Below are 26,811 nucleotides of genomic sequence, written 5' to 3' on the forward strand. Positions count from 1 at the left end.
TAGTGGTTAAGAGCACTGACAGCTCTTCCAGAGGTCCTGAGTTCAAATCCCAGCAACCACATGGTGGCTCACAACCATCTGTAATGAGATATGATGCCCTCTTCTGGTCTGTCTGAAGACAGTCACGGTGTACTTGTATACTATAAATAAATAAATAAATAAATAAATAAATAAATAAATAAATCTTTAAAAAAAAAGAGTATTTCTTCCAGGTGATGGATTTCCAATTTATGGAATTGAACTAACTTACTGATGGTGGAAGTGACACAGAGAGTTAAAGTACAGAAGGAATAATCCAGAATGTCCACCAACAGTTGCTGTCACAACAGGGCTCTTAGAGAGCTCAGCTGTTAGAGAAGCAAGGTAGTCTTTAGTCATTCTCAAGCTTAGGTCTTCTAGTCATTATAAGGTGACCATGACACAAAAAGAGTCACCTATATCAAAATAGAGAATAGTAACTAGATTCACACCACACTATCACATTACTACTGTATTTGAGGTTCTCAGTTAATATCTAAGAACCTGGAAGAGGCCTGGGTCGTGCTACACATACTCATAATTTATGTCCCCATTGTCAGCTGAGATTCTTCATGCAGCCTGGGTCAAGGAGGTCATCCCACAAAGCACAAAACACCCATCTCAGATAAACATGTATGGTTTATTGAATCCAAAACATCCATGAATTTCAGGACACAATTAAATGTTGAAACCTAAGGATAATAAATAGAGAAGAGAATTAAGATTTCTAGTTCATAGGTCCAGTAAACACCTTCAACAAATCATAGCAGCAAACTTCCATAAGGTAAAGAAAGAAAAGGCCATAAAGGTACAACAAGCCTACAGAACATCAAACTAATTGTACCAGAAAAATTCCTCCATTCACATAATAATTAAAACGCTAAATGCACAGATCAAGAAAGAACATTAAAAGGGGTAAGGTATAAATATCTAGTAACAAATAAATTCAGACATATCTGAATTACACCAGACTTCTCAACAGAGATTCTAAAAGTCAGAAAATCTTGGGCAGATGTAATGCAGACACAGGCTCCTATATCCAGCATAATCCTCAATCACCATAAAAGGAGGAACCAGGATATTTCATGACAAAACCAAATTTAAAGAATTCTTTTCTGTAGGAAAGCACAACAGAGGCTAATAGGAGGAAAACTCCAAGACAATGAACTAAACTATACCCAAGAAAAACCAAGAAATTAATCTTCTCTCAATAATTTAAAAAAAGAGAAGCACACAAACATAATTTCACCTATAACCAGAAAAAGAAGAGAATGCAGCAATCATTGGCTTTAATATCTGAACAGATCTTCTTTCCCTAATCCCTAAGCTCCCAGGGGCCAAACTGCCAGCCAAAGTGTATGCAAGGATGCTCTATGGTTCAGGTGAGGCTTGTTGCCCACCAAATGGAGATCCTAGAGGTGTGAGGAGGGAATGGATATGTGTGGGTGGGGAAGCACTGTCACATAGGCAAAGCTGAGCAGAAAAGGGATGTAAGGTTTGATGAGGGGAGTGTGGAAAGCAGGACAACAGTTGAAATGTAAATAAATAAAATTACCATTTAATAAAAAATAGCCAAAAATAAAATAACAAGTAAAAAGGTAAATGAAAATTAAACCAAACCAAACAAACAAACAAACAACACCCCTGTAGTGTATTGGCCTAATGCTGCTTGTATTTTAATGCTAATTGTAGAACTCAAGACTGGTTAACCCCAAATAACTGACCCTGCTCCCAGTTAACTGTGATTATAATGAAGCCAACAGCCAACAGCTGCACAGCAGAGAGATGGGGAAGGTCAGCTTTGAGGGCTTTGCTAGAGAGGATCATGAGGAGGGAAGAAGGAAGAAGAAGCTGCCAGAGAATAAAGGAAGAACGTGTGATGGAGAGGAGGGAGGAAGAGGACAGCATCCATGGTTAAGGGGGAGGAGAGCCTGGTCCTGAGGGCTGTCCAAGGGGAACAAAGAGCAGCCAAGATACTACACAGTCAGTAAGAGTTAGCGTTATTGTTTGGAAAGTAGATCTGGTCCATGGAGGTCAGGCAGCTGCACAGCTACTGTGCTGACTAATGCACACTAAAAATAAATTTAACACAATATGAGTAACCAGTAAGACAGCTCTTTAGCGGATCCTAAAAGGAATACTTTAGTTTGAAGGGAAGGACAAAACACCAGAGAACACAGGGGATAAATTAATAAAACTAGGAAAGTTAATCAAAGAAGACTGTGAAAACCACAAAAATTAACAAAATGACAAAATTTAATACATAGGTTTAAATAATAATTACATATCACTAAACTCAATATCTAGGGTGGTGGGGCATGAATTCTGCCATGGTCTGAACTCAAAAAGGTGGGGTTGGGAGAAACATGTCTGGTTAAATAGTCCACCCACATTGTGTCAATGTGATTTAATCTAAGGACAAAGAAGTGGAGTTTCTCTCACGGCTTTCTTCTAACCCCTTGAAAGGATCACTGGGGTGTGGCCTCAGTACTTCATACTTCTTGCTAGGTCAGCGAAACTCAGGGAAGCTTGAGATTGTCATACAACAGTATTAGGCTAGATATACTGAGTAGATGATACTAAGTTGTTCAGATGGTGATACCCATTTGCATGTGTTCTTAATGTGGACCTAAGGAAAGAGAGATCAAGGTCCTTAGAATAGAAGGAACATTCCCAGTCCTTTTCTACCATTCCAGACTGAAAGGCTGGTAGGGAGAAAGTGGTAAATAATAAAGAATTAATAGATGATGCTTTGAATGAAGGGTTGGTTTTTGTGCTGGTTTAAGAGATGGTCTCAAGTATCCCATGTTGCCCTCTCCCTGGCTGGCCAGGTTCACTTTGAGCTCAGATAAACCTGCTTCCACTTTCCAATAGATAGTCTTACAAGAGGGGCCTCCGAGGACTGTGAGGACAGCATTAGGCATTGACAGTTGAGGTGTGCAACCCACAACTATAGTTTTAGCCACTTTGTTCCATGTCTACCAGCTATTTCAGATTGTTGCTGTTCTATGCCTGACAATCACGGACACAGAAAAATAACCTGATAGAGAGCAAGGACATGGTGATCACATCCTTGCCTCTGCTGTATGTTCTGGATGAGGTTTGTTAAAATTCCAATATTGCAAAAAGCTTTATATAGGGCCCATCACATTAAGGGTCACTATGCACTGTTTCATCTAAAATGGCCTAATCAGAACTGACCGCCAGACAACACTTCCTGCGAAGTTCCTATGAGAAGCTTAAGTTTTTTGTGTTTTTTCTTCTTCCTTCCTTCCTTTCTTTCTTTCTTTCTTTCTTTCTTTCTTTCTTTCTTTCTTTCTTTCTTTCTTTATAGGTTTAGAGGAATGTATTTTGGGCCACGGATCTGCCCCTAGTATCTTAGCTATGGATGTGATCAATCAGTGTTAGTGTATGCATTCAATAAAATGTCCATTTTTGACTAAGGTAGATGCTTCTGTGTTTTGTGGGGTGACCCATTGTCAATGTGTAGTGAGTTGGGGCCCTGGGTATGGTCGCATACCCCAGGACACAGGGGATGCAGAGCAAAGGCAGAAGAAACTGCACGCAGTTGCAAGCTTTATTAATCCTTATTAAGCTAAGAATATGCATTACTACAATTTTCATTGTGTCAAGATACCATAAGATCATTATTCCCAGGATACCAGGAACAATGAGGGAAGATTAAACAAAGAAAGACGAATAAACGAAAGCTTCTTCTAAAAATATTCATATAAAAATCACCTTTCTTATTATAATCAAAATATACTCACCATTACCAAGAGAGCGTTAGAACCACTTCCACAGAAATGGGACACAGCAGAACATAATTTAAGGCAAGTGAGAAAAACATTTTCTTCTCCAGGGCGGCATTCTAGCCCCTACTTGAATCTGTCACCAGGCCTTTCTTGACCCTGCCTGGGAGCTGCATCTCTATGTCTTAACAATTCCTTCTTTTTTCTTTTGTTTTAAAGTAACACTTTACATAACATAGCTAAAGGTCCTTGTAGGGGTTTAGTCATGTAAAAATAAAGCAACATAATACATAATGTACATAAGATTATGGCAAAACTACCTCCTCCCAAGCTATGGAAAATCCTTTGAAGCCAAGCCTTGGGATCTAATCCTGTCAATTGATCAGCCAATAATTTCGCTATTTCCATAGGGGTAGTATCTTCTAGCTGTTTACCAAAAGACATTCGAACATCATATTTCAAGGCATTAATTACTTTGAAGCACTTTCATTACCCTCTAAATAGGCTTGAATTAACTTCCAATCATGTTCTGTGTCATTATCCATATATTTACTAACAGAAAAGTAGTAGGATTTCATCATGATAAGCAATATAAGCCCGATAACTGGCATTGGCCGCAGCAGAAGAAACCATGAGTAAAACACACATTGCTAAGAATAAGTGCTCAGCAGTACAGGACTTTCCTGAAGGGGACAAAATTATTCCTTTCAGTGCTTAATCGCTTCACCTTACCCCATATAGGTAATAGGGTTGTCACTACACGGATCCTTATCCATTGTTGTTTGTGGACACTAAGAGAAGCCAGGGCCTCAGTAATGGAGGACACCTCCTCATCTCCTGAGAACATCCATCAGGAGAAAATGTAGCTGGTTTAACTGGATTCCTTTGAGGGTAGGGAGCAGTTCTTATTATTCTGTGCTTGGATCCATCTCCCAGGTAACCAGAATAGTCTCCCATCCTGTAATGAGACAAAACCCTCTCCCCTATATACAATGATGTCCCTTCCTGCCATTCAGTATCCCGGGCAATTTTTATCCATACTGTCTGTTCCATGCCTTCTGGGGGGAAGTTCAACAAAGTGTCTATCGGCTCTTGATATAACTTCACCTTGTGGTAAATTAAGAAAATTAATAACGTATAATGCTTGTGCCAATATAGCTCTGGGACTGGTCTGCAAACTCCATTCAGGTTGCATAAGGCCATCTCTTTTCCCCCTTTGTAATTTTATAATTTGTCATTTCAGGGTATGGTGAATCCTTTCAACAAAAGCTTGTCCTTGTGTATTGTGTTCTGTACCAGTAATATGTACAATATGATATCGTTGACAAAATTGTTTATATTGATAAGAAATATATGTTGGTCCATTATCAATTTTAATTTTAGAGGGCAGTCCCATAACAGCAAAAGTTTCCAATAGATGCTGTATAACATGAGCAGTGCGTACTCCTGGCAATGGTGTAGCCCACACAAATTTTGAAAAATTATCTATGCTTACATCTATATGTGAAAGGCGACCAAACTCAGAAATATGGGTTCCATCCATCTGCCACGATGTATTAAGTTGCATCCTTCTGGGATTAATTTGAGATGGAACACATTTTATACGTGAAGACTGACACATAGGACAATTAGCAATAATTCGTTTGGCTTGAGAATAGGGAAGCTTATATTTAATATGTAAATATCCTATATTGGCATGATTATGACTGTGTTCTTCTGGGGTAGCAAATGCCACTAATTGATCTACCATAGGATTGCCAAGTGTTAAAGATTCTGGAAATTTTGAATGTGATCTAGTATGTGTAATGAATATTCTAGAGTTTCATAATAACAATAGTCCTTTAATATGTGAGAATAACATTTAATGTAGGCTTAGATGTAGAAACAACAGCAGTCGCAATATTCTGTACTACTCCTACAACATAAGCAGACTCAGCTATAATATTTTTACATCATGAGTAAAATCCTGGAATACATTAATTACCGCTAATAATTCATTTTGTTGTACTGACCCAAAAGAAGATTCTTGTCCCCAAAATTAATCTTTGGTCCAATAAGCCATCTTGGTGTTAGAGCCATCTGTAAACACAGTAAAGGCTGATGGTAATGGATCAACAGAAATTAGTGTATTTATCAAATTTTTTTTTGTTTTTTAAAGCAATCCCACAATTTACTATGGGGAGGATGAAATTCAATATTTCCAGTGTAAGAAATCATGGCTAATTGAAAAACCTCAGACATCTGCATTAAATATTCCCCTTTATCTTTGCATAATGGGAAAACAATAGCAGCACAATCATATCCCCACAGAGTAACAGGTCTTTGTATGCCTTGCTGAATAATTAAAGAAATTTGTTCCTCATTATTTGTTAATGTTTGGTTAAAGTTTTATTTAATATAAACCCATTCTAAAGGCAACTCATCCTGAGCGAAAGCGCCTGTAGGATATTCAAGAGTATTTAAACATATAATTTAATAACACTATCTGGATCAATACGTGCCAAATATGCATCTTTCCATTTTCAGAAAAGATACCCTTGCATGCCTTCATATAAGCATTAATATCCCCAGCCTCCTTTATAGGTAATAATGCTCTCCTGTACTCTTCATTAGCATTTTCAAAAGCAAGCATTTGCAGCAGTTGTCCTCCAGCTTCCTCTCCTACCATTGTTCTTTCCAATGTTAATTTTAATATACATAAAAACTTAATATATGGTTCATAGAAAGCTACTACCTTTTTCAACCAACCAGTATCATCCTTTATAATAAGTCGGTTGGGCCACACCTTGAATCGATGCTGGCCTAATTATAGGAAAAGAAAAGGCAGGTGAATTCGTCATTATCATCGTGTGAATCTAATGGTCAACATGCCATCCTCGGGAAACGACTTAGAAAAACCTGCTTCAGGCAATGGTGCAGAGGGCAAAACTTTTACTTTCGTTTTGTCTTAATGAAGCTGTAGCTTCTTGTTCTGTATTCGTTATTACCCTGTCTGCATTCATGGCCTTGAACACAGTAAAAATTACAGCTCAAAGAGACCAGAAATTGGAATCTTTTTGCCCTGCCTGACAGCCTTTTTCACCTTAACTTTCACTTTGACCCAGATATCAGAATCCCTGGAACCCTCGTCAGGGAACCATGGAGTTTACTCTTGCTGTCTCTAAACACTTTTCTAAACCAGACTGATAGACATGAATTCCCTGCACTCTTAAAGATGCTTAAGCATAGCGAGATGAAGAGAAGATTTATCTTGTCCCATTTCCTTGTAATAAATTGTACTTACCTTATCTGACTGTCCAGACTTACCTTCAGGGACCCTGTTCCAGTGCCATAGGTCGACGTCTAGGGTGTTGGGAGCCCTGCGTCCGGTCGCATTCCTTTCTGTGTTTTCCGATGCTCAGTGGCCATGCCACTCCAGCATGCTTTGAAGTGAACCAGTCCGCCGACACCACCACCACCACCACCACCACCACCACCACCACCACCACCACTACTACCACCAATTTGGTTTTGTAAATAAAGTTTTATTGACATCGCCATACTCAGCATTTACATCCTGTTCAGTGCTGCTTCTGGCTGCAGCTGCAGGGCTTAGGAGCCACAGAGCCCTTTAGGCTCCCAGAGCTGAGAGCATTGACCTTTGCCTTGTTTGTGAAAGAGGTGACTGACCCCTGTGCTCGAGGTGGCCTTTCCGTGCCCTTTAACCCATAGCATAGGTCTCTGTGCCATCCTCTCCCTTTGCTATGGTGTGCACTTCCTGGTACATTTCCGTTAGCTCTTGACATTTCCAGAGCATTGGGTCTTGCAAATTGAATTTGCATGGCACCAGGAATAGACCTGATAGCAGGGTGTGGGACACTCCCTATGGGGAACCCTGCCCAGGGGCATAAGCTTACTTTTCCAGTCAACTCCCTGAACAGTGAGCCTTTGTGGGACAAGGTACTTCACGACATGACTTGACCTCTCTGCAGTGCACCCAATCCCTGCTTGGCTCAGATGTCCCCCAGAGAGGTTGTGTGAGTGTCCCCAGTAGAGGCAGCACTCTGTGTGGTGGCATTGACATGGCATCCAGGAAAGTCAAAACCAGAGGGACATGTCGGGCAGTTGGAAGCAGATGTCTGCGTCCATGGAGAGAAGGATGGACTAGACACTCCTACAGGGGGTGAGCTGAGAACCACTTCCTTGGCTTTTTCACAGCCCTGTAGGCTGCATGCTATGCTGTGTACCAATGCTCTGCTGAAGCCCCAGGCTTTGAGGCTCCCACAGCTGCTGTGTCCTGGGGCCAGGGTAGGATTAAGCAGACTTCAGCAGGAGAAAGGTGAAAACCCTCGTTGCGGGGTGGGGATGGCACAGTCATAACACTCCTGCACATGAGGCCCCAGACTTAGAGCCGTATAGCACCTGTGACAAGCCAGCTCTGGTGACACTCATCTGCAATGCCAGGCCATGGGGGGTAGAGGCAGTAGGATCAGTTGTTTAATTATCCTTGGCTACACGGCAAGTTCGAGGCCAGCCTGGGCAATTTTGTCTATGAAAATAAGACAAAACTAGGTCTTGACTCTGAGCATCACTGCCTGTACCTGGCACGGTTGCCCCACCCCAGGTAAGAAACCCCTCTGTCCAGAGGCCATAACTGCAGGAGACCCCTGGCCAAGTGTCTATACAGCGCCCTGTTTGACTGGTCTGTGCTGAGGACCAACCACGCTCTCCTCAACAGGAAGGACATGGGAGAGGCTGTTTCTGTGAGGTCCCGGGCCCTGAGACGGCCAAGAATAAACCCTGTCCTTGGGAAAGCCATGGAGACTAGGAACCCAGGGGATCTCTGCAAACACCAGGGCTGGCAGGGGACTCTGATCCTCTACAGCAGCTGCTCTCAATCTGTGGGTTCTACATCAGCGCTCCTGCACACCAGACATTTACATTACAATTCCTCACAGTAACAAAGTTACACTCATGAAGTAGCTCTCCAATAAGTTTAAGGTTGGGATCACAACATGTGGTACTGAAATAAAGAGTCACAGTGTTAGGAAGGGTAAGAACCGCCATTCTATAGGAACCCAGGCATCTGCACTCGGTGTCTGCAAGTGTGATAGGCTAGGCTTCACCCTCAGCGATGCCAGCATGTGGGCACCAAGCCCAGGTTCCACCCCAATGCTTACTGGATATGTGCAGGCCTGGTTCCATCAAGAAGTAATAAAGGAACCCTTGGTAAAAAACACTGGGTACCAAACAGGTCAGGAAAACACACCCCCTCTGCTGCAACTCCTCTCAGGAGGGCTAATCTTTCCAGGAGGCCCCGGCTATAACCAAACCTTGTCTCCCAGTGCTTGCCCATTGGTGTCTTGGCCATATTCAGATTTGAAGACTTTGAACAGAATAGCTTCCAGCAGATTTGCATCAATGAATCCAACAAGCAGTTGCAGTCCTACTTCACCCAGCACATCTTCAAGCTGAGGCAGGTGAGAGTGGACACCTATTCCCCAGCCCAGCCCGGCCATCACCCTGAATGTCAGCGATGTCCCTCAGTATCAGCAGGATGGGGCCTGGGCACCATAGGTTCCCCAGGACCTAAAGCTATGTCCTTGAACTAAGTGCCATGCTCAGCCCTTCCAGCCTCTTTCAACCCTTCTGGATGCTCAACTGCTCCTGCAGCAAGGCATCAGTGTGCACATTCTGTTATGTCATTTGTGTGTGTCTACAGGTGGTCAGAGCCTGTCCCCTCTGTTTCTTTCCTTTTGCTATATTTGCCTTTCTGAGGAGGCAGCACCCACAGGTATGGGAGGCAGCCACATGCATATTCTGCAGCCATGTCTCACTCCTCTGAGCCTCAGTCACACTTACACACCTACCCTCCAACCTCCCCACTCCATGTCACCCCTGGAGCTCTGTAGACCTTCCTGCTTTCTGTCTTTATATAACTGGTGACACTGCAGCCCTCAGTGGTGTCATACAGTGTTAGTTTGTCTTTGCACTGCCTGGAGTTCTGACTTAGGAGAATGGCTACCATTCTCGTTCCTGTTCAAGGGTCAGAATCTGAATCCTATGTAAGGCTGAATAATATTCCAGCACATGGCTGGGCCATGTTGAATTTACACAGTCACCTATGGATCTTATATTTTGGCTTGTAAACACACACATATAAGACTCAAGTGACACCCAAGTGGAGAATTGCTGGAGTCCTCCATGGCTTTCTGAACCGTCTGAGAGACCATCCTGTCCACAGTGTATAGGGCACCATCTACTCATAGCTCACACAGCATGAGAAGATTAGGGAGGGTTAACCTGGCTTCTCTGTCTCCTACTTTCTGCCACACTAGCCCTAGCATCTTTCTGTATTGCAGTGAATGTTTAGAACCCAGGAGGATTCCAGCTTCCTTGCTCAAATATAGCAAGTTCCTCCTTGCCTGCTTTGAGACTGAGTCTCATGCAGCCCAGGCTGGCTTTGATCTCACCATTAGTTACGATGGCCATGAACTCCTGGTTCTCATGCCTCAGACGTCTCTGAGTGCTGGGTGACAGGTATGCACCACTCTTAAGTCCTGCCACTGGGACAAGAGTGAGCAGAGCCAGCTCTGAAGCACACACTTTGCTGGTGTCAGTGATGACTGACTTATGATCCTTTCTTCCTTGCCCATGGCCCTTCTCCTTGGTGCATGCCATCCTTCCTCCCTGTGACTCATGGGGGACACCAAGCCTGAGGATGTCAGGAAGAAGTTTACTTACTTCACTGGGTTGGAGGCTGTTAGGTTCCTGCGTCAGTAGGTGAGATTCAAGCTAGAAGGTTTGTGGCATGAGAAACGGGAACAGAACTGGAATGGCAGGAACAATTGTCGCCTGGCTCTGAGAAGACCAGGTGGGCAGAAACTCATCGTTGGGCAGGTAGTGAGCTCAAGACCAGGCTGGGCATTGCTCAGCACATGTGAACAGGTGTGCTTACATGGACATGTGTTTCCCCCACATGGTCACCACTTATCCAGGCACGGTGAATACTCCAAGGAGCTTTTTATGTTTTAACATTGTGTGTGTTTGTGTGTCCATACATACATATACACACATACATTCGTACATATACACGAATACACGTACATGAAAACACATGCATATACATGACTATACACATTCATGCTCACACACAGATACATACACACCTACATGCATACACACATACACACACACATACACACACATACACACATACATGCATACACACATACACATATACATACACACATATACACACATACAATACATATACACACATACAAATACACCTATACACACACATAGACAGACATATACACACATATACATATACACGTATACACATACATGCATACACACATTCATATCCACACATACATACAGACATATACATATATACTCACATACATGTAAGCACATGAGTGGAAGCCAGAGGACAGCTTGGCCCTTAGTTCTCTCCCTTTTACCACGTGGGTCCTGGGGATTGAGTCAAGCTCATCAGACTTGACAGCAAGCCCCTTTAACTGTAGAGCCCTCTTGTTGGCTGCCAGTCACCTCTTTCCACAAATTCTATCCATGGTGGAATGTTTACAGTTGTTATTCTCATGATTCCTTCAGCAATAGCGCAGACATCATTTACACTGCATTAGGAGTTATAATTCATGTAGATGTCAGGAGAGCTGGAGGCGTGGATCAAGAAGAGAGCCCACTTTCAATGTCATTATGTGGTATTGCCTTAGGCCCTTTTATACACTCCCCTGGCTTTGTCTGAGTATATGTTTGAGGGCTCTCTATGACTGTGCAAAGAAGTAAGAGCTAGGGCTGGGCCACAAAATAGGAAAGTACTTGTTCATCCAAAAACAAAAACAAAAAACAAACAAACAAACAAACAAAAATAGCTCTAGGGTTAAATATTGGTGCTAGTACTGAACTACACAGCCAGAAGGTATTTTTCTAAGTAAATAACGCAATATTGGGGATGACAATATGATCAAATATCCTACAACATAAGTTTGCAATGTTACCTACATTTTATAAATCAAGTCTGACCACCGTTTTGGTTGTTTCCAATCATGTCTGAGTGCATCATCACGGGAATCCCAAGGAAAATCAGAAATGGGTTCTTGAAGCTGTTGCACAGGGCCAGTATAGACCTAAATACCACAGAGGAAACCTTGATTCTTATCACAAGGGATCATTCACCATCCCTCTTGTCACATAACTTATGACAAGACGTCACCTTTCCTAAACTTAGCCTTTTTCCCAAGTGCTGCAGAAGGGAAGATCTGATGTCAAGGGGTCTGGATTCAAACCACAGGACACAGAATTCATTTAAATAGGTGTAGTTCATTGAATGCACACACCAATACAGTTCAACCAGAGCAACAGCTCACAACTGTGTACTGGACATTGCTAGGCCCCGCTCATTGCAAAATCCACATGGGCTCATGCACAAGTGTTGCAAATGCTTCGGTCTATGGGCCCTGACTGAGGCCATTTTACACATAATTGTTCCAATTTTCCTTGAATCTATTGGGTCCTATGTGAAGAATACACTTGGGGAACGTGTTAAGATTAACAAACCTCATAACATACAGAACATAACAGGGTATGTGACCAGCACCACACAGTTCAACGTCAGAGTTTTTTGTTCTTTGTTAGTGTTTTTCTTGGCATCCATGATGTGGAGAAGTATTACAGAACAATAGGAAAGAGCTGGCTGCTGTGTAACAAATTCACTGCTATTAAGGTAGGTATGGGGGCAAGACCTCAGCAGTAGCCCTTAAGATGGGAAGAAGTTTCCTCAGAAAATTGGACATTGAACTGCCTGAGGATCCAGCTATACCTCTCTTGGGCATATAACCAAAAGATGCCTCAACATATAAAAGAGACACGTGCTCCACTATGTTCATCGCAGCCTTATTTATAATAGCCAGAAACTGGAAAGAACCCAGATGCCCTTCAACAGAGGAATGGATACAGAAAATGTGGTACATCTACACAATGGAATATTACTCAGCTATCAAAAACAACGACTTTATGAAATTCATAGGCAAATGGTTGGAACTGGAAAATATCATCCTGAGTGAGCTAACCCAATCACAGAAAGACATACATGGTATGCACTCATTTATAAGTGGCTATTAGCCCAAATGCTTGAATTACCCTAGATCCCTAGAACAAACGAAACTCAAGACGGATGATCAAAATGTGAATGCTTCACTCCTTCTTTAAATGAGGAAAAAGAATACCCTTGGCAGGGAAGGGAGAGGCAAAGAATAAAACAGAGACTGAAGGAACACCCATTCAGAGCCTGCCCCACATGTGGCCCATACACATAGAGCCACCCAATTAGACAAGATGGATGAAGCAAAGAAGTGCAGACCGACAGGAGCTGGATGTAGATTGCTCCTGAGAGACACAGCCAGAATACAGCAAATACAGAGGCGAATGCCAACAGCAAACCACTGAACTGAGAATAGGACCCCCGTTGAAGGAATCAGAGAAAGAACTGGAAGAGTTTGAAGGGGCTCGAGACCCCATATGTACAACAATGCCAAGCAACCAGAGCTTCCAGGGACTAAGCCACTACCTAAAGACTATACATGGACTGACCCTGGACTCTGACCCCATAGGTAGCAATGAATATCCTAGTAAGAGCACCAGTGGAAGGGGAAGCCCTGGGTCCTGCTAAGACTGAACCCCCAGTGAACTAGACTGTTGGGGGGGAGGGCGGCAATGGGGGGAGGGTTGGGAGGGGAACACCCATAAGGAAGGGGAGGGGGGAGGGGGATGTTTGCCGGGAAACCGGGAAAGGGAATAACACTTGAAATGTATATAAGAAGTACTCAAGTTAATAAAAAAAATAATAAAAAAATAAAAAAAAAGATGGGAAGGAGATGATGTGTTTGATAACTGAAAGGAGCTGCCTAAGCTGTGTTTCTCTGCCTGCTCAGTGCCCATTCAACATCACTCTGTCCCTGAAGAGGAACTCAAGGTCTGCCCCCTGCTGCCTGTGAGCCAGGAAGAGGCACAGAAAGGCAAGGCCACAGCACTGGTTTCCAATCCCTCAGTAATGCTGGATTTCCAATAATGTACTTGTATACACAAATACAGTGCGGTAAGTTGCAATAGATACTAATCATTTCTCACATAGGGCAGCAGTTGATTGACTACAACCAATTCTATTAAAAAAAAGAAACCTGGCTCTTGTAGAAATATACAAAGAAATATCTAGGATGGTGGGGGATGAATTCTGCCATGGACTGAACTCGTGGAAGTGGGGTTGGGAGAAAGATGCATGGTTAAATAGCCCACCAGGTTCACATTGTGTCAACTTGATTTAATCTAAGGACAAAGAAGTGGAGTATCTCTGATGGCTTTCTTCTAACCCTTTAAAGCATCACTGGGGTTTGAACTCAGAACTTCACACTTCTTGATGGGGCAACTACACTCAAGGAAGCTTAAGATTTCCATAGGCACAGTATTATGCTACATATACAGAGTAGATAATACTAAGATGTTCAGATGGTGATGTCCATTTGTATGCACTCTTAATGTGGACCTAAAAAAAGAGAGATCAAGGTCCTTAAAATAGAAAGATCAGTTCCAGTTGTTTTCTACCATTCCAAACAGAACGACTGGTAGGGAGAGAATGGTAAATAATCGAGAATTCGTAGATGATGCTTTGAATGAAGTGTGGATTTCTGTGCTGGTTTAAAACAGGGTCTCAAGTATCACATGTTGCCCTCTACCTGGCTGGCCAGGATCACTTTGAGCTCAGATAAACCTCCTTTCACTTTGCAATAAATAGGCTTATAAGAGTGGCCTCCAAGGACTGTGCGGACAGCATTAGCCTTTCACAGTTGAGGTGTGTAACCCACAACTATAGTTTTAGCCATGTTTTTCCATGTCTACCAGCTATTTCAGATTGTTGCTGTTATATGCCTGACAATCAACGATGCAGAAAAATAACCTGATAGAGAGCAAGGACATGGTGATCACATCTTTGCCTCTTCCGTACGTTCTGGATGAGGTTTGTTAAAATTCCAATTTTGCAAAAATCTTTATATAGGGCCCATCACATTAAGGGTCACTATGCACTGTTCTATCTAAAATGGCCTAATCAGAACTGACTCCCATATAACACTTCCTGCACTCCTCATATGAGAAGCTTGAGCTTTTAGTTTTGACTTTTTCTTTTCTCATTCTTTCTTATTTTTTGCTATGTAAGTTGAGACAAAGATAGTTAAGGCCATGAATTTGCCCCCAAAATTTGAACTACAGATGTGATCAATCAGTGTTAGTGGGTGCATTCTATAAAGTATTCATTTTTTACTATGATAGATGCTTTTGTGTTTGGTGGGGTGGCCATTTCCCAGTGTACAGGTGCTGGGACCTTGCTCTATCCACTTAATGATGTTTATACCCTCATTTTGGACGTTTCTGTGCCACCCTCTATATCTCTTGTGTATTTTATTTTTCTGATAAAAGCTCATGGTATATCTTACTCAGGCCTGTGAGCAGTGCTCCTTTGGCGACATTGGTGCAAAGAGCAGAACCCCACAAGCAGCATGAGGTTCCCTTCACTGGTGTCTCCAATATTGCATTTTCCTCTGCCAACTGGTCTCCACACTTTTCCTAGCACCATAAAGACTTCAACTCTTTCTCCTAAGGAATTTTCTGGCAATTGTCGACTGCTAAGCACACGACTTCATGAGTGTTCCCCTAATACACACGCATGTTGTAACCTACCATGCAGACTATTTCTTGATGTGATATAAAGCACCTGTACAGAATGAGACAGGAGAACTTTTGACTGCATATTCAAGCGGGTATGAAATCTCAGGAAGTTTTAATGGCTAACATTGGTGAATGTGGACAATTTGAGTTAGTGAGACATTTTTTGGGCAAGATTTGACAGGAAACATTTATTTAGATGTATAGGAATTACTAAGGTTTTTTATAATCAAGCCTTGAGGAAAATTTGGCTTTGGAAGCAGGAGATGCTCAGTGGCTCTGCCCCAGGAAAGTCTCCTGGAAAGGGCACCTCAGCTTATGCTCAGTACAGGGAGAACATTAGCAGGAAGGCAAAGTCTGCTCCCCATGACATCTGCTGTCCCATCTTGGACATTCTATTGTCTCCTAGAGAGTTCTGGCATCCTCTGTGATGTCACCAGTGTTGTAGTGACAACCAGTGCCCTAGTTTCTCTCAGTCTGAGTCTGGCAGTTACAAGCTAAGACATGTTTTCCCGTCTTCGCAAGCGTTTTGGGAGGGGGAACGTCGATTCTGGAGAGACTAGAGTGAAGGAGTCTGGCCTTTCGTCTCAAAGTAATGATGGACAAAGACAGCACTTCTGGGGAATGTGGAGTAAGTTCTGGGCAGTGTATTTTGAGCTTCCTGCCAGGGTGGCTGCAGGCTTAAGCTGACCTTTCTAGCAATGGGCCACAACAACTGGAGCATCTGAAAAGGAATTGAATTTCCATGAATATCACAATTCCTTAAAGTCAAGGATTTCAGAACTTTAGTTTCCCCATCCCCACTGGGAGGATATGGTAAGCCCAATGCTATTATCCTGTGAACTTCTGGTCTTTACTTTTCACTTCATTTGTTATGTTACATTGATATAATAACACCATCAGGAGTCATGGAGGGTCCACCTTTTCTGAGTTTAGACAGGGCAGCAATGTATATCACTATCATTGCTTCTTTAAATACAGTGGATATCTGACAGTAAGAACAGGGAGAGATTGTGCTCCAGGCAATAACCTTATGTTCTTAGACCTTCTCTGATTTCTTCTAACTGGCATGGTCATCGTTTGCTTTATATATTAGAGGTTGTGTGTTACAAAAATTTTTCTACATACCAAAACTATTTGGAACGTGTAGACCAAGATTCAGCCTGTAACCTATTCGCACTTCTGGGGCATTTGGTATTTCACATAGGGACACTGATAAGTCTGTTGAACACATCCTCCCTGGAAATGCCTTTTAAATCCAAAGTTGTTGGCTTAGAGTATCAGGGTAGGACATCTGAGTGTCTACAATCACTCAAGTTTTGTGGATGGTGAATTTATCATCTGAGTTCTGAAGCCACAGGAGTGAGGGTCCTGAAACCAAGCTGTACCCTGTTCAGCTGACAATAATCCTGGAGAAGCCATCTCCATGGTACATGTAAGCACGTGATGTCCGGAATAGGGAACACCTGGCTGCTTACATCTCTTGGTCTCTATAGAGTAGTGGGAGAACTGAGATCCCCTGAGGAGGCCTCTTAAGCATAGACCAATCGCCTAGCAGTGACACTGGGTTCCTGGCTTGTTCTCCTGTTTAGGCTTCACTGAGGTCTATGAACACTCTATGCATTCTCCCCATGCAGGTTAACTTGTGTTCTTCTACCTACAGACGCTGGGAGAGAAACATCATCCCCTGGCACTGATCTAAGCAAGAATCAGGCCATGAAGGAAAAGGAGAGGCTGATTAAAGAGCTGCAGCTCATTACCGAGGAGAGAAATGACCTGAGAGATCGCCTGAGGTTTCTGACAGAGAGATCTATGAAGAACAGGTATGAATCGCTCCAAATGCTCTTGTTTCATTCCTGGGTCTGCAAGGTCACCTTTTTCTTATCCTGTTAAGGTTTTGGGTTCTAGAAAGCTGTGCCTCCCTAACCACCCTGTGCTAAACCTCACCTCCCATATAGTGGAGATTCAGAACCTGACCCTTCCTGAGGAGCAAGATGGAAAATGGACTCATCTGCTTCCATTTATTTAAAAGCAGAACTTGTGGTCTGAATGAAGAATTCAGGGATAAATTCAGGGAGAGTGAGTTCCCAGTGTGCATTTGCAAAGCCCTTGACAGCTGGTGGCTATGCAAGATTGTAATTGCAGTGAGTTTATGGTGAGTCTCTGTACTTGCTAGGCAGGGGACTGAGTGCTGGAAGATCCAGGCAGCAGCCTGGGGTAATATAGGACCCACCCTGAGTTCATATATTCCTAAATGCCGATGTTCATTGTATTCTATTTTGGGGCCAGGCCACACTTCAAGCCAAATCCATATTATGAAGACCTGGAGAGAATGGAGGAGGCGGTCATGTCAATTCTGCACAACTTAGAGATGGAGAACACTGAGGTCCATGAGAACAACCATAAGCTGAAGAAGGAGATTACCTTCTCTAGGTAAGTCCTGGTCAGAAAGGCTATCACTTGTGGAATGGCCATTTCTGACTTTCTTTGTTCTGTATTGGATGGTCTTCAGCTCTGGTTCTATCTCTTGTGCTATTTACCCATCAGTGTGCCAGGGTCATTAGGACTCAGTTTTCAGTTCCATAAAAGACTGTTCCTCATCCCAGGATTGTCTAGGCATCTTCAGAAGACTCTAGAGAGAACAGTACTGATTGAAGTCAGCAGAAGGTTATTAGGCTGCCCTGGACCTATGGTGTCACACCAGGTTTTACAAAACTCAGTGCGTGGACCACATGGTTAGCATGACCTTCTCTTGGTTCTACTGACCTCCTTTGAGGGTGTTGGCCCACTACTAATTGATGTTGGCCCCATGCATTGGGCTTTCATGGATAGTTGTAGATCCATGTTCTTTCTCAGAGGTGTGGACACTAATTGGTGTCAGGCCAAGCAAACAATTTATTCTTCCCCGAATTAACTCTTTATGGTTTGTGCAGCAGCCTTATATGTATCAAGATGCATTTTATTAAGTCTTCATGGGTATCTGGGACCTGGTATAGTTAGTGGGACTTGGGAGTAGGAATGGGAGAAAGGGCCAGCATGATCTTACTATGCATACTGTATTTCCAGAAACCTGCTCAGCCAGCTCCTGATGGAGAACACATGTAGGAAGAAGTTGGTCCCACTGAAGCAGGAGAACAAGGAGGTACATCTTGATTGTGCACTGAACCAGAAATATTTGGTTGACTTCAACAAGAAAGATAAAGACCATCAACGGCCAGAACCAGCATTATCAGGTAGGGACGAGCAGATGTGTTAGCTTAACAATATCTGATAAAATTTGCCAATTTGATACATCTTTGCTTCTCTTACCACCTTTCTAATTTACACTCACAACCAGCCAACCACCTCATGTAATGGAATTGTTCATTGCTCTGCCTATGCACAAGTATTCTAGGAAGTTAACCACTTTTCAGAAACTGAATTATTGTGCAAGCATATTTTGCTCCTGTTTTTGAAGCTGCAGTCTAGAAATGGTGACAGATGAATAACATATCTCATTATTGCATATCCATGTGATAGATTGTATCCTATGTAGAGTTTTGAACAATTTCTTGGTTCTTGAACCTTTGACACTCTGTGGTCATGTGACCTCTTGTGTAGGAAGCGCCTTTGTGATAAGAACCAAGTGCAAATGTCAAATTAGTACTTGTCATTGGCTTTATCCTTGGTGACATATGGACATCTCCTTTCTTCCTGCAACCCGATGAGGTCTCTTGCCATTGCCCTGTTCTTGGTTTGCACTGGTATAAGTCTGGGTCCCCTATTGGCAGCCCACATTACTGTGAGGCTTGCTGGAGATTTTGCCCTGCCTGCAGAGTAGGCAACAATGATATCAGTTAAAAGGTCCATGTCGACCGTCCAATAGAACTGAGGTGGTAGAAGGCAGCATTCTGACAGCTGGCTTGCATTTCCCCACCAAATCAGTGTCTGAAAAACTGCCTTCCTCTCCCAGGTCTCAGAAAGTGCAAGAGAGCTGGAATTGGACACACCCCAGTAAGAGAGCTTCCTGAAGAATAAGTTGCTTTCTCAGGAGTCCCTGATGACCAACATCCTGAATGGTAACATTTTTTGGATGAGTATTCATCCTCTGCGTTAATTTGTCATTTCTTAGAGACCCTAAATTTATATAACACTAAGCCAGCCTGACTGATTGAGGTCTTACTCACTTTCTTCTTCAGAAAACAGCACTTGAGAGACAACTTGGGGGACCGCCTTTCATTATGTGTGCTAGAGGAGAAACAGCAATACGTCTGTGCTTCTAAATATTCTTTAAGAATATGCTTTTAGAAATATTTTTGTTATGATTTTAATTGAAGTTTTCTTTTTGTTGTTTCATATTTATATGTTCTTGTTACTATTTTTACTTTAAAATATTTTTAAATATTTTTATTCATTTTAATCCTGTTTTGTTGTAAAAATGTATTTGTTATGAATAAAAATTGAATTCTATCTCTTGACTCTTAAGACCATCTTTCTTACTCAAGGGTTCTGTCCCTTCCTGTGGACCTAGAACTGAAAGCTACAGATGGATCTCTGCATGTTCCATGGAGCCCGGGCTAATAAGTGAATTCAAAGTCACCAAGGTGTACCCAGTGTGACAGTGTCTTTTGTGTGGAGAATGTGGCTGTTCCTCGGACACACACTTTATGATGTAATCATTGACATGCTTTACCCAAATGTTAGGGTCCTTGTGGTTCTTCTGAGAGAGCAGCAGATGCTCTACCCTGTGAGTCATCACCACAGCTCCTGCAGGTGGCTTTTGTTATTCCACAGGAGGTGCTGTATTAGGTGGACAAGATCACCTATGATTAAATAGAGAGATCTCAGGAGATGTGTATTCACAGGGAACTTACTGAGCCGACATGCTCAATGTGTTAGCTTGCCAGGCATCCCTACAGAGCTCTGGTGTTCCCACTCCTCATTGTGGGTCAGGATCATCCTCCAGCACCACTTAGTTTTCATATTAGAGCAGATCTTTCACCTGTTATCAATGATGACCATATGTATTATGCACATCTGATAAAATACAGAATAGAAACTAGATCCTGTAAGCCAGCTTGGCATATTGTGTTCTATTGATAGCAAGAAACGTATCTTAATCTAAGCAGTTTAGGGAGAAACCTCAAGAGCATACATAGTGAATGCTTCCCATAGCTGTGAACACAGGTTTCTTTTGGAGAGCAGGCCTGTGCAGGCCCAGAACCTAGGTTGGGCAGTTCAAGCTACCCTTTTTCCATGGCCAAACTGGGATCATATTGAGAATATATTTTTTCCAGGTGACTGATTTCCAATTTATGGAATTGAACTAACTTACTGAGAGTGGAGGTGACTCACAGAGTTAAAGTACAGAAGGAGCAATCCAGAATGTCCACAAAAACTTGCTGTCACCCCAGGGCTTTAAAAGCTCAGCAGCTAGAGAAGCAATGTAGTATTTGGTTATTCTCATGCTTAGGTCTAGTCATTCATTATAAGCTGAACATGACACAAAAAGAATCATCTGTGTCAATATAGAAGCTAGTTGTAACTAGATTCACCCCACACTATCACATCACTACCGTATTTGAGGTTCTCAGTTACTATCTAAGAACCTGGAAGAGGCCTGGGTCTTGCTACACATACTCATGATTTATGTCTTCATGACACTGTGTGCTTTGTTCTGTTGATGCTACCATTGGCATACAACACCTTGGATACTTTGTGCTGACATCTGTGACCTTAGACAATAGTTCATGTCATGCCTAACCTGAATAAACTGTCCTTAGAGTACAATGTGGTATGAGGGGCCTTCTTTTCCTATGAGATAGCAAAACATTTCCAGTCTTCAGTCAAGTCTGTCAGCCATTGTCCAGTGCCTGTCTTGAGATGTCCACCTTTTCAGCTGAGAGTCTTCATCCAGGCTGCTCTGTAATTCTGTAGAAGATTAATAGGTCCCAGCCCTAGGATTTAATTCAGTGTGACTGCACTTGCCGAACATGCTCAAAGCCCTGTGATCCACCCTAGCCCTCTGTGCTTTAGAGAAAAAAAAATAAAGAACGAAATTGCACTTGAAATTTCTCCCCCAACAAAAGGAGAGCCTGCATAGGGCCTTTAAGTAACTCTAAGCCCCAGCTTCCCCACAGCTCCCTCCATTGATTCAATTATTGATCTGTTTTCATTATAGCTCACTTTATTTTTGGTGTGCAAAGAATATGCACCATGTCAGTAAAGTGTGTGTGTGTGTGTGTGTGTGTGTGTGTGTGTGTGTGTGTTTGTATGGGGAAGGGTCCATAGTAGAAACTGTCCAGCTGCATGCAGACTCATGTTACTACTGCCCCATGGCACCTTGCAGGGAGCACTGAAATGGTGGCTACTTTAATACAACCTAAACCGGGTGTGCATGGTTTGCAGTGAGATTGTGATGTCATCCCCACTGGAGAGAGCAGCAAAAGCTTCATTTATTACATGCTAATTTTACCAAGGTGAGGCAAAGCCTCATCTTATAGAGTGTCTGGTAGGATTTGACAGCAGGAAATAAATTCAAGGCTCAAATCAAATCAATCAATTACAAACAAAGAGAAAAATACAAAGAGTCAAGGGAACCACGAGCTGTGTGTTGGTTTTTTGTTTGTTTGTTTGTTTGCTTGCTTGCTTTTTTTTTTTTTTTTTTTTTTTTGTTGAGAAGGTCCACCAGAGAGACAACCTCTTCCTCAAACAAACTATACACCAGAGAGACAATACCTAAATGACAAAATTAGAAATAAAAGGGGGATATAACAATAGACAACGAACAAATTCAACAATCCTCCCTGGTTTGAGTGCCCTGGGGAAGTTGGGAAGCCATTTTTCCCTATCCTGTGTGACTTTCCCTGCATAGTGAGCTCTCCTGCAGGAGATGCTTTCACATGCTTCTTTAAAACCACCTGTTCCTCAGATCCAGATCAGCTGTGAAAACAGGCTTCTTCAAGATAGTGTGAGAGCTACCCCTCCCAGCTCAGAGCTGCAACTCCATAGGATCCTCCACTCCCAATGCTGTGTGGGTCCCATGGAGAAGTCAGAGCAAAGTGCCCCTTCTGAGAAGTGACTTAGAACAGAAGGTTCAGAAGTGACAGTCAACCCCCAAGTGCTTCTTCCAGGAGAAAGCAACCAGCTCTTCTTATGAAACAGTGTAGGCTCCCACATGACCCAGGTCTGTGACTGGGAAAGATTTTCTGGAGCTTAGTTGCCCTGTCACAATGGGGCTACATTCTTGATCCATGCTCATTCCTACAACAAAAGGTCCTCCTCCTCCCTCCCAGGCCTTCAGTTGAACCGAGGTCCTTCCAGGACCAACAGACCTGAGAGAACAGAGTGCATCTCAGGGGAGAGAAGAGGCCCGAATAATTTTAAATGGGAGAAAAACCCCATATCCGCCATCTAACAACGTTAGGGTTTGTGCATATGTGGACTTCAGAACCTTAAGGTCAGATTTTCTGATAACAGCTGCTGGTGAAGATGAAGTCTGCTGTGGGTGGGGTTGTCCCAGGCAGGGAGGGGATCTGACTCTGCAGGCCTGGCCAGCTTCTTCATTCTCCTGAAACTAAGTGTTGGTCAGCTGTAAATCTGAAGTGAGAGTTGTTTTTTGTCAACTCAAATGGATGAATTTCAAGTCTCACACACTATGTGAGACACACATTTACCCACAGGGGATTTGAACTCACTTCTATAGAAGTGACTGGGGCGAACAGAGGGAAAGCATTCTCACCTTTAGCATTCTGTCTGTATCAGAGACGACGGGGACTGGCTTCCTGGACAGACATGTCCAAGCAGACACACCGTGTAATGGGGGAAAACTGAGGTAAGAAATGTCCTGGGGACAGTGATTTCAGATTGTGCCTTCAGCCAAAAATCTCTGTTGCCATTAAGTCAAGCAGCCTTGGGCCTCCTAAACTTGTCACTATGTCAGGATGTCTCTGCTCTCACACCTGCATCAGGTCCTCCTCAGATGAAGGCTTCTCAAAAAAAAATTATATATATATATATATATATATATATATATATATATATATATAGCAATGTTTCTAAACCTGTGGGGTGAAACCACTCACAAATTTATATCAGATATTATAATTTATAAGAGTAGCAATATTTGTTATGAAGTAGTAATGGAATAATTTTGTGCTGGGGGTCACCAAGCATGAAGAGCTGTATTAAAGGGTTGCATCAGTAGGAGGGATTTGAACCACTGCCATAGAAGCTGACACATGGGAGCAGACTCCTCATGTGAGTAGAGACCCATGGCAAGGGATACTGTGTCCTACCTTAGGAACCAGAGGCAGAATCTATCCCAGGAGTCTGTGGGTCACCTTGTCTTAAATTCTCCCAGGGTCAAGAATAGCATTGATCATCTCAGCAGAGTCAGCTTGCACAGCCACATCAGGCCCATGGCTTCCCTGTACAGAGAAGGATGTGGGTCTAAGTGACAGTCAGTGAGACTGAGGGGACCCTGATACTCATTTGCTTTGAGCTGTGGTTTCTTCACCTGTAAAATGGGGGTGTTTCTGCTGAATTGGGTTGTTGTGGAGATTAACAGAACATACAACCTGCTCAGTGTCTGCCTGGCATGGACCCTGCTGGTTAAATGGAAGCTCTCGATGGTGATGCATTTAAAAGTAGAATCTCGAGCCCCATAGTGTTAGATGTCAGGAGACATACAGGGGTTGTAAGGGTTTTGTGATTCCAAGAGAGCCTTGAATTAAAACCAAAGGATCTTGTTTTAAATTAAAAAAAATCAAGTATAAAGTGCCAATATGAAATAATCATAAACAGAAATGAGCTAATTCCTGGAAGTCATTTAGTTTTACATTTTCTGCTTCTATTTTCAAGGCATCTAGAGTAGCACTGTACGAGATCCTAAAACCTTCTCTTATGGTGCTACCCATTCTTTCCTGTCTCCTTGAGGACTTCTCAGGTGACTTAAGAAAACCTGATTTCCTTTCAGATTGTCCCCAGCTGCTGTGATCTCTCTGTCCATGGGCATTGCCAAAAGCTGCAGAGCCAATGTGTTGTTTTACAACACAAAATTTCCAGACATCAATTTTACCAATGAAGTCTCAGGAGTCAGATGCTGAATTCACGTAAAGCTCCCAACTGTCCTTCCTAATTCACTGTTCCCCCAGAAGAAGGGCATTGTAGCTCCCTCTGCACGCTTTCTTAAAAATCCTTCAACTCAAAGACTTTCCATTGCCCTACTTATCTTCATTTCCTATCAAGTTGTGCCTTGATCTGCTCTAGACCTAAGTGCCCTTTAGCTTTGCAGTAAAGGTGTGAGGTAGGTGAGCTGAACAGTAATAAAGTCCATGTTCACAGTAAACAAAGAGCTCTTGCATTAAATGTCTGTGCCCTGGCGATGCTATACCACACAATACTTTTTCATTAAATAATACATTCAGGGTGATCACAGTGTGATCAAATATTTTGTAACATAACTTAGTAATGTTCTCTCTATTACATAAGTCAAGTACTATCCTGTGTATTCTGGTCTTTTTCTGTCATGTCTGTGTTCATCACCATGGGAATCCCAAGGAACATCAATCCTGGGCTTTTGAAACTGTTGCATACAGCCAACCGGGGACCAAAACTACCCAGGAGACTACTGATACTTGACACACATAAAGTCACCTCCCTATTTTCATATAGTTTATGGCAAGAATTCACCATTGCTGACCATGTCTCATTATCCAACGTGCTCCTAAATGGAAGAGTTGGGGTCAAGGAGGTCACTAACAAAGCACAAAACACCCATCTCAGATAAATATGTATGATTTTTTGAATTCAAACATCCATGGATGTCAGGACACAATTAAAAGTCCAAACATAAGGATAAGAGACATAGAAGAGAATTGAGATTTCCAGTTCATAGGTCCAGTAAACATCTTCAGCAAATCATAGCAGAAAACTTCCATAAGGTAAAGAAATAAAAGGCCATAAAGGTACAGCAAGCCTACAGAACGCAAATTAATTTAACCAGAAAAATTTCCTCCATTCACATAATAATTAAAACACTACATGCACACATAAAAGAAAGAATATAATACGGGGTAAGGTATAAATATCCAGTAACAAATGAATTCAGACCTATCTGATTTACACCAGACTGCACAACGGAGACTCAAAAAGCCAAAAATCCTGGACAGATGTAATGCAGACCCAGGTTCTTATACCCAGCATAATTCGCAATCAGCACGAATGGAGAAACCAAGACATTTTATGACAAATCCAAATTTAAACAATATTTTTTCTCTAAGAAAGCATAACCGAGGACAATAGGAGGAAAACTCCAAGAAAATGAGCTAAACTATACCCAAGAACAAAACCAAGAAATTAATCACCTCACAATAATTTAAAAAAAAAAAGAGAAGCACACAAACATAATTTCCCCAAAACCAGAAAAAGAGGAGAAAGCAGCAACTATTGGTCTTTAATATCTAACCAGACCCTCTGTTACCAACCCCCCAGCTCCTAGGGACAAAACAGCCAGCCAAAGTGCATACAAGGATGGGTCTATGGTTCTAGGTAACTGTGTAGAAGAGGAGTGACTTAAGTGGAATCCATGTGGTGGGAGGCCATTGACTACCCTGAGGCCTGTTGCCCCACCAAAAGGAGATCCTAGAGGTGTGAGGTGGGAATGGGTATGTGTGGGTGGGGGAACACTGTCATATAGGCAAAGCTGAGCAGAAATGGGATGTAAGATTTGATGAGGGGAGTCTGGAAAGAGGGAAAACATTTGAAATATAAATAAATAAAATAACCAATTAATAAAAAAATAGCCGAAAATAAAATAGAAAGTGAAAAGGTAAAAGAAAACTGACACCAAAACAAAACTAAAGAAATCCCTGTAGTGTATTGGTCTAATTCTGCTTGTATTTAATGCTAATTTGTGGAACTCAAGACTGGTTAACCCCAAAGAAGCTGACCCTGCTCCCAGTTAACTGTGATTATAAAGAAGCCAACAGCCAACAGCTGCACAGCAGAGAGATGGGGGAGGTGAGCTTTGAGGGCTTTGCTAGAGAGGATCATGAGGAGGGAAGAAGGAAGAAGAAGCTGCCAAAGAATAAAGGAAGAACGAGTGTTATGGAGAAGAGAGAGGAAGAGGACAGCAGCCATGGGTTAAGGGAGAGGAGAGCCTGGCCCTGAGGGCTGTCCAAGTGGAACAAAGAGCAGCCAAGATGCTACACAGTCAGTAAGAGATGAGCGTTATTGTTTGGAAAGTAGATCTGATACCATGGAGGGCAGGCAGCTGCCCAGCTACTGTGCTGATTAGGGCATAGTACACATAAATTTAACACAATGTGTATAACCAGTA

The 26,811-nt window shown here is 42.5% G+C and overlaps 2 protein-coding genes across 2 annotated transcripts in view; both read left to right on the plus strand.

Moving 5' to 3' along the window:
* Speer4cl6 (spermatogenesis associated glutamate (E)-rich protein 4C like 6) overlaps positions 1 to 26,811 on the plus strand; it is a 261,843-nt gene that overhangs the window by 71,222 nt on the left and 163,810 nt on the right.
* On the plus strand, positions 15,956 to 19,940 carry LOC147997913 (uncharacterized). Its single transcript, XM_087601536.1, has 5 exons — positions 15,956 to 16,122; positions 17,155 to 17,924; positions 18,558 to 18,724; positions 19,444 to 19,549; positions 19,670 to 19,940. Exons 2-4 carry the CDS (start codon positions 17,746 to 17,748, stop codon positions 19,506 to 19,508), a joined length of 411 nt encoding a protein of 136 aa, XP_087457662.1. The 5' UTR covers positions 15,956 to 16,122; positions 17,155 to 17,745; the 3' UTR covers positions 19,509 to 19,549; positions 19,670 to 19,940.

Source organism: Rattus norvegicus, unplaced genomic scaffold, assembly GCF_021556685.1.
Source record: "Rattus norvegicus strain SHRSP/BbbUtx unplaced genomic scaffold, alternate assembly SHRSP_T2T haplotype2-0000026, whole genome shotgun sequence".
In the NCBI taxonomy this organism is placed as follows: domain Eukaryota; kingdom Metazoa; phylum Chordata; class Mammalia; order Rodentia; family Muridae; genus Rattus; species Rattus norvegicus.

Coding starts and splice junctions, on each gene's coding strand:
- LOC147997913 (XM_087601536.1), top strand. CDS start 17,746: ATGCCGATGTTCATTGTATTCTATTTTGGGGCCAGGCCACACTTCAAG. Junction 17,925..18,557: donor AAGGAGATTACCTTCTCTAG/GTAAGTCCTGGT, acceptor CTGTATTTCCAG/AAACCTGCTCAGCCAGCTCC. Junction 18,725..19,443: donor GCCAGAACCAGCATTATCAG/GTAGGGACGAGC, acceptor TTCCTCTCCCAG/GTCTCAGAAAGTGCAAGAGA.